We start from the raw sequence: 8,194 nt of genomic DNA, 5'->3' as shown, positions 1-8,194 counted from the left end.
GAACCACACACAGGGTATGGAGAAACTTACACTCCCTGAGAACCAGATCAGGGTCTCCATTGCTCCCTGTCTTTCTGCCTCAGAGCTGTGAGGCCCCTGGTATAGGCCCTGTCTTTGCTATTCTTCTTCATGTCCTGGTGTGTGTGTGTGCGTGTGTGTGTGTGTGTTATGGTGTGCGAGGTTGGGGATTGGAGGATCACCTAGTGGCTTGGCTTCCCCCAAGAGGCCCACCTGAAACATCACCCTCACACCTCTCCAGCCATCACACACTGTCTTCAAAGTACTGAGAACATTGTATTTATTAAGGAGTTGAAGTACTCAATTGACAAATATAAAATCCCCACCAGTCATCAAGTCCCTGGAGGTTCAGGATTTAGGGACTCAAAGGTGTTTCCCATCTTCCACTTCCAGAACCCCCAAGACCATATTTCCCACCTGACCTGTTGCAGAAGACGACACCCCCTTTGCCTAGTTTCTTGGGTGACTTCAGTGAACAGGCAGTGATTAGTTAAGCCTACCTGCAAGTCATGGATAGACACCTGCATCCACTGTGGTCATCCCAACCTTTGTGAGGACAGTATTGTCATCTTGAGGGTGACCTCCTTGGGATATCACATACGGCGGGCACGTATCTGGTAGATGGTGCTTCCTAGAGGCTTTCCGTCGCCGGGGGCGGAAGACCTCCATGCATCTCTTGCCCACCAGGTAGGCAACCTCACTGAGGTTGAGTAGGATACAGATGGCGGCCGTGACTACCATGAAGTAGGTGAAGATCTTCTTTTCCGTGGGTCGGGAGATGTAACAGTCCACGGTGTGGGGGCAGGGATTCACAGAGCAAGCCACCACTCGCGGCATGTCATAGTCCTTGTAGATGCGGTGGAAGATGTAGAGGAAAGCCGAGTCCACAGCAGCCTTGAAGATGAGACTCAGCAGGTATGTCCACCACAGGCCACCCCTCTTCTTGTTCAGGTTGCTGTACAGGGCTGGGGCATTGGGCCCATGTTTGCGGCGGTGCTTCCGTTCCCGGTCTTCCCGGTAGGCCACATGCATGACTACAAGCAGGGAAGGACAGGTGACCAGAATGAGCTGCAGGGCCCAGAGACGCACATGGGACACCGGGAAGAACTCGTCATAGCAGACGTTGGGGCAGCCTGGTTGCTTGGTGTTACAAATAAAATCTTTCTGTTCGTCATCCCACACCTCCTCTGCGGCCACCACGTACACCAGCACTCGGAAGATAAAAACCACTGACAGCCAGATGCGGCCTAGGGCGGTGGAGTACTTGTTCACACCACTCAGGAGTCCCTGTAGAAACCCCCAGTTCATGTTGGCTGTGCCCTTGGTGCCTAACGTGGATGTGTGTGCACTAGTATGCTAACCTCTTTGGCCCTGGGAGCCACAAGGCCTGGGAGAACACGCGAATGGGAGTCCTTATAGGTGATGCCAAAGTCAGAACCTGTTTCACCGCAACCACTCGGCCATCATGTCCTCACTCGTAATGACTCAGAGAAGGGATGGCCACAGTCCCCATGTCACGGCAAAAGTGTCTTAAGGCTAAGAGGTGGCAGGTACCTGCCCAAGATCTCCCAGCAGCAAGTAGCACAGATGGTCTTGAGCCCTGGTCTTCAGACTCCAAAAGTCAGGGTCTCTTTCCTTCTACAAATGAACAAGCACATGGGATATGATGAGCATCACACATGCACACGCCAGCCAGCCCCTTTCCTCCCAGGTCTTAGCCATAGTGGCTCCCTGTCCAGCATCAGACTGTCTACTCTCCCATTAGCTCTGGAGACTAGATGAGGGCAACGAAGGCCTTTATTGGTGGTCAGATTTGTTGAAGTTTTTCCGGACCCAGCCCGAGCATGGCCCTGTGTTGGGAATGCTCAGTCTGGCTCTGTGATCTATATCTCAGAACAGCCTCCCTCCTCACTCCTTTGTAGCTCTTGGATCTCTCAGCAGCATCCCTTCCCAGACTACACACGGACTCTTCGGCACTCGCTGTGGCTTGGCATCTTTCCCTCCCTGCCGTGTCAGAGCAAAGCAGATGGTCACACTTATTTATTCATCTCTTTTTTTTATTGTCTTGAAATCTGGGTCACAGTGGGTTCCTCTGGAATTCCAATCATTTTATTGGTGTGTGTGTGTGTATGTGTGTGTGTGTGTGTGTGTGTGTAAGAGATGGGGAGGAGACAGGGCCTGGGTCCTGGTGTGGTCTTTGCCCTGTCATTGATCTTTGTTCCCAGGTACACTCCTCTTCTCTGACTGCCTAATTAATGGCTGTCTGATAATAGCATCTCCCATTATTTTCATACAGGCATGTTCTGTGTACCCTAACTTTGCCGTACCCTAGGATGAACTTCTTATGATGCTCCATCTCAAGCCCTCCTTGCGCCATTCCTGACCCAGCTCCTGATTCTGCAGCCGTGTATCCCTGGGACACGTGCTGAACCCCCTCCGTCTTCCCCTGCAGGGTACATCACATGTACTCCAGTGTCCCAGTCAAATGTCTTCCTCATTAGATTGAGAGCGGCTGGAAGCCAAGCTGTACATCTGCCTCCTAGGACCCAGCTCTCTGGCAGGTCCCGTGCACTCTCAATGGATGCTTGTTAAAACCCAACTGCAGCCTCATTCTTCCCAACCACTTCTAGATTCTTCTCTGGTCCTCTGGCCTCCCTTTAGTGTAGTACAATATTTCTTCCCCTCTGTGGAGGCTTCCTAGTGTTCCCTCAGGAACCCTGCCCTCCCCTGCTCCCTCTGTGGAGCTAAGTCCCCAGGCTTAGGTTCCCTGGGACCTTTCCCCCAGATGTCTGCAATTCTCTATGATCCTCACCCTTCTTGGGTCCCCGTGGATCCTCACTCTCCGGTGCCGGCTTGTCTGTCTGCCCGAGGGCCTCCTGGAGGCAGCTTTTGTTCCTTATTTCCAAGCAGGGTGGGGCTTTCTGAGCCAATGAGCCAAGAGAGAGTGCCAGGGTGGGTAGGCAGGCTGAGCGGAAGGACTTCCTTGGGCACAAGGCAGAGTGAACACCTGTGGCTCACACCTTGCTCCTCCAGCCCGTCTGGGTTGGTAGGTATGTGGGTGGGGCTATAGTGATGGAGGAGGCAGGAGTCTGTTGTCAAATGGTCCAGGGCAGGACGGTACGAGTGTCACGGATCTTGTGCCTGTCCCTTTCAGCTTGTCCTATCTGTCCCCTGGCTCCCAACTCTCTCTTTTGCCCAGCCCTCAGGCGACTGGTTCTGAGGTCCTCAGCAGCTGGTTTCTATGGAAAGGGACACCTTTGATTCAGCCCAGGACTGTGAGCGTCCCTGCTGAGGCTGTATCTGGGGATGGGATCTTAGGCTACTCTGTCTTGGAAACTAGACAAGCCAGCTGGCTTTTCTAGACCAGGGCACCTACTGCCCTGCTGGAGACAAGGAATGCAGGTTGGTGACATGAAGCGCTGCTGTTGGCTTGGGGCCGAGCATGTAGGCTTGTTGCATGCCCTCTGTGTCCTAGGCCTGTCTGTTGGAAATGTCCCTGGGGAAGCCGGTGTGCCATCCAGCAGGCGCTTACAGCGGGGGTGGGGTGGGGTGGGGTGGGGTCTTGGGCTTGTGTCCCGCAGGGACAGTGAAGGTTAGTGTGCACCCAGGGAGGGGCCCCTGCCTCATTTCATACAGGCATTTATTGAACACTTCCTAATAGCGATGATTCACATGGATGTGGCCTTTCTTGGCTGGCTAACCCTGGTACTGCCAGGAGCTTGTCGATGCTCACAGTGACCCCCCACAGGCTATGCATTTGATAGCTCATTTTGAGGAGGAGCTGAAGTTGTTTGCATTCTGAAGCAGCCACACCAACTCCAGAGTCTGGGCACATTACATTGCAACGTGCAGCTCTTCATGAGCCAAACTCCATCATCTCTGTAGACACCCACAGCCTACGCTTCCAGCTGGGGCAAAAGGCTAGCTTTGGAACAGTCCCCAGGAAAAGCTAGAGACCCCTTTTCTGGAGGAGAGGATGACCCCTCGACTCCAAGAAGGCCAAGACCAAAGGGGGCTTTGAATCTGTGAACACATTTATCTTTATTAATTTCTCACCCTGGGCCACACACGTGGAAGGCATTTGTTCATCTGTGCCCTCATGAAACTCCTCCCTGTGAAGCCCAGTTAAGTGGCACTCAGTGTGTTTATTTAACAGAAAAGGAAACTGAGGTACAAAATAGAGGGGTAATTCAGTGAAGGCCACTCAGCCAGGACAAGTGGCCTAGAGCTGAAGGATGGTTGAATCCCAAGCTGCGGGAGTCCATCCTTTGACCTGCCTCCAACTCGGCTCTTCTCCCCACCAGATACACCTATGAGAGACACTGGAACCTTCCAGTTCATGCCCACCCTGCCAGTCCAGCCTAGGGACCCTTTATAGGATGGTTTTCTTCACATGGGCACGGGGACGGTCTGGTAAGAGCGGTGGGTGAGAGTCTGAGCCCAGAAAGATGAGGTCGCCTGATAGGAGGTCCTTCTGTTTGCCTGGAGAGCTGACCCAGCTTGGGTCGTGCTCTGGGTGTGCAGTGAGTGCTCTCTTCGAAGCCATGCACTCAGAACACCGCTTTATTACCAGGTAGGCCAACTCCACAATGTTAAGCAGGATGCAGATGACAGCCGTGACCAGCATGAAGATGATGAAGATGTTCTTCTCTGAGGGCTTCGAGATGAAGCAGTCCACTGTGTTGGGACACGGTGCTGCATGGCACTTGACCACAGAAGGGAGGGTGTATTTGGGGTAGAAGGCGTGGAACAGGTAGAGGAAAATAACATCTATGCTGGCCTTGAACAGCAGGCTGCAGACGTACGTCCACCAGAGTCCACCCCGCTTCTTGCCAGGGTACAGGTAAAGGTGTCCCATGCCTACTTCTTCTTGGTACTTCTTCTCTCGAGCTTTGCGATAGGCCACATGCATGACCACAAGCAGGGAGGGGCATGTGACCAGGATGAGCTGCAAAGCCCAGAGTCGCACATGAGACACAGGGAAGAACTCATCGAAGCAGACATTAGTACAGCCTGGTTGCCTGGTGTTGCAGTCAAAATCCTTCTGGTCTTCACCCCACACACGCTCGACTGTCACCAGGTACACCAGCACTCGGAAGACGAAGACCAGGGACAGCCAGATGCGACCAAAGGCTGTGGAGTACTTGTTGACCCCACTTAGGAGCCCCTCAAAGATGCTCCAGTTCATGATGGACGCAAGGGCGGGCTGCTCCTGCAGAGGAACGAGAATGTAAATTTCCCACGTTATGGAATGCTCCGTCTGAGCGCTTCACAGAAATGGGTCATCACAGCACTAGGTACCATAATCACCCCCCATTTTACAGCTAAGAGAAACTGAGGTTTAGAGGCGTTTATGAAGTTATGTGACTATTAGATGCTGAGCTGGCATGGCGGCATAGGTTATTAAATCAGAGGAGGCCTGCTCATAAAAGTGGGTGTATGCTGAGGCCAGAAATCAGTCATCCTGAGTCCCTGATTCTTAGGATAGTCCCCCTTAGACCCCCCCCCAGGGGACCCTACTCTCTGTCCTTTGCTGGTTTAGGGGACAGAACTGCAAATATCCAGGCAATTAGGTGCCACTTACCTGAAGGCAGGACAATTTAGATTAAAATAGGGAACCACAGTGCTCTTTATACAAGAGGATCTCCAGAGCAAGCAGATGGGCCAATGCCAACTATTGTTTCAAGACACCCTGGTCCAGAGGCAGATAACAGGCGTTGCGAGAGAAAATGATTCTGTGTTCAAGGCAACTTGGCAAATAGCTGGGTTCAGCAAAATTAAGTAGGTCCCTTTACTCACCCATGCTAATAAATTCACTTTGTGACTCCCTCAAAGAGCGATGAAACAGGGCAGCATTTCCCAAACTCCTCTGACTACAGAGCCCCCTTTCATCCGGATACAGCTTTGATTAGCTTGTTGGACAGCTTTGTCCAAACACCAGCATGGAAAATGGTGTTTGGGTGGGTTCTGCTGGTGAACTTGGCGTGGATGATCCACGGAAGCCAATTTATCTTTTGAACCAAAGCGTTCCTACTTCTCCACTAGGGAGCACTCTCTGATTCTTGGGGGATGATGGGGGTCCACTGAGGCCAAGGCACCGTAGGCTTACTCTAAGAAGTTTTGATTAAAGGAGGGAGTCACACACTTTTACGTGCTGGCCTGGATGGAAAGTCACGATCCACGTGAGCTGAAGGGTCAGCTGCAAAGCAGGGTGTGGCCGCAGCCAACTCAGATCGTGTTTAATGCAGTAAGGGGCACTGCTCAAAGCATTTTGCAAAAACCAGTATTATTCCCTCCATAGCCAGGGCTATGGTATTTTTCTTACCTAGAGGAGGTCAGAGAGCTTGAGCAGTTCCTTGGCCTTACCTAGCTAGTAAGAAACAGAGTCGGGACTCAGTGCTAGGCAGGCTGGTGCCCAAGTTCACTCTGCAAACTGTCCAGTTTTGAGTTGGGGTCCTTTCCTTAAGTATTAGGGAACTGCTTGCTCTTCCAATTCATCTCCTTTCTCTGCCGGGTTGGTCTGGGGTGAGAGCATCTGGGGGTGTCTCAACGCCTCACGCCATCTGTCTACATCACTCACCACTTGGCCACATGGTGGCCTTGCTTTGAGTCACTGGCTCCTCTGCCCAGTCCCATCTCCGGTGGGTGGAGCTGGCAGAGACTTAGGGAACACCCAGGCAAGCTTAGCCCTAACCCCAGGGCTCTGCAGGCTCAGGCATTGCTGCTCTGTCTGCAGCCCAGCTCCGCCCTGCTCAGCCTCTTTCCCACTCAGCTCTAGGTCCCCGGTTCTGTCACCTCTGCCCACTGGGGGCAGGAGGAAGATCCCAGAACAGAGGGAGCAGGGCTTCCCTTCACCCTAGGAACCAGGGAAGGCCCATTCATTCAGGCAACCTCCCTCCAGCCTCCTCCAGAGAACCCGTCCCTGTTGGTGTGCTTTTCCCTATGAGGTGTGCCGAGTCCTGGGCACATCTGAGTATAGAGGCCTTTACCTGAGCAGCGACTCCTCAGGGCTCCCTAGTACCGCTCCTGGAAGCCAGCAGTTGGGGTTCAGCAAGCATCAGAATTCATGTCAGAATCAGGGAAGGGTTTCTGGGGAAGCTCATACTTAGGGCAGAGGCTGTTGAGCAGCCCAGGCGCGTCCTGTTGGCCAGGAGGGATGGGGGGGAGGGGAGGAGCTGTGGACTGCATAGTCATTGGCTAGGTCCTGGGCTTCTCAAAGACTGCCTCCCAAGAGGCTGAGAAACCTAGGAATTTCGTCCTTTCGGAGCCAGAGTCCTGGTATCCTCTAGGAGAATCTCTACACTTTTTCATCTTTTCATCCTCGCCCTGCCCCCTTTAAATTCTTCTTCCAGAATTCCCCAGGACCAACTCTGCTCTCTCTCTCTCTCTCTCTCTCTCTCTCTCTCTCTCTCTCTCCCCTTCCCTCCCCCTCTCTTTCCCTCCTCCCCTCCCCTCACTCTCCTCCTTGCCCCCCTCCCCCCTCTCTTCCCCCTCCTTCTTGCCTTCTCTCTCTTGCAGCAGAAGTCCACACCCTTGCATTCACGTCCTGTATCCTCGTGTCTGTGCCTCACACCCTGGTTTTGACTCTCACTCCCTCTTTCCAGCTCCTGGTTGCTTTGGTATGATAGAGCCTTCAGATACAGCCCAGGTTGGCTTCCAGCTCTGGATCCTCCTGGTTCAGCCTCTTGAGTGCTGAGAATCTCCGCGTGGGGACTAATCAGTGCTGACTGCGCACCCAGCCCATTGTAGCTCCTGCCTGGATGAAGCGTGTCTGCCATACAACACTTTCCCTCCCACCTGCCATCTCGATCCGTGGAGAACGAGGCAGTATCTTGGCACTAGGCTCTGAGACCTTTTAAGCACCCAAATTACCAGACACAAACAAACAAAACCAAAAAATAAGCAAACGAACACCACGAAAATGAAGCATTTGTGTAACTCAGTCAACAGTGCGCTTACCTAGCAAGCAAAGACTTGGGTGAGATCCTCACCAAGACATAAAACGGGTGTGGTGGTGGGTGGTGCGTGCCTGGAATTCCAGCACTCAGGACTTAGGGACAGAAGGGTGAAGAGTTCAAGGTTATTTTTCTCTCTGTCACTAGTCTGAGGTCAGCCTGGGCTAGACGAAACTGTCACAAAACAAATAGCATAAAAATGAGACAGACACGTGCAGGGT

The 8,194-nt window shown here is 52.8% G+C and overlaps 2 protein-coding genes across 2 annotated transcripts; both read right to left on the bottom strand.

Annotated features, from left to right (window-relative positions):
- Nucleotides 1–525: 525 nt before the first annotated feature.
- Gjb4 (gap junction protein beta 4) lies at nt 526–1,326 on the bottom strand. Its single transcript, XM_057785142.1, has one exon. The coding sequence runs from the start codon at nt 1,324–1,326 to the stop codon at nt 526–528; it is 801 nt and encodes a 266-aa protein (XP_057641125.1).
- A 2,808-nt stretch (nt 1,327–4,134) lies between these two features.
- Nucleotides 4,135–7,155, bottom strand: Gjb5 (gap junction protein beta 5). Its single transcript, XM_057784760.1, has 2 exons — nt 7,008–7,155; nt 4,135–5,230 (listed from the first exon to the last, which is right to left on the bottom strand). Exon 2 carries the CDS (start codon nt 5,204–5,206, stop codon nt 4,391–4,393), a length of 816 nt encoding a protein of 271 aa, XP_057640743.1. The 5' UTR covers nt 5,207–5,230; nt 7,008–7,155; the 3' UTR covers nt 4,135–4,390.
- Between the last annotated feature and the right edge of the window lie 1,039 nt (nt 7,156–8,194).

This window comes from Chionomys nivalis, chromosome 11 (genome assembly GCF_950005125.1).
Source record: "Chionomys nivalis chromosome 11, mChiNiv1.1, whole genome shotgun sequence".
Classification (NCBI taxonomy): domain Eukaryota; kingdom Metazoa; phylum Chordata; class Mammalia; order Rodentia; family Cricetidae; genus Chionomys; species Chionomys nivalis.
The sequence above is the reverse complement of the archived record's forward strand: the minus strand, read 5'-3'. Positions and strand labels throughout refer to the sequence as shown.

Bases quoted from the DNA above. Each gene is read 5' to 3' on its own strand.
- Gjb4 (XM_057785142.1), bottom strand. From the start codon at position 1,326: ATGAACTGGGGGTTTCTACAGGGACTCCTGAGTGGTGTGAACAAGTAC.
- Gjb5 (XM_057784760.1), bottom strand. From the start codon at position 5,206: ATGAACTGGAGCATCTTTGAGGGGCTCCTAAGTGGGGTCAACAAGTAC.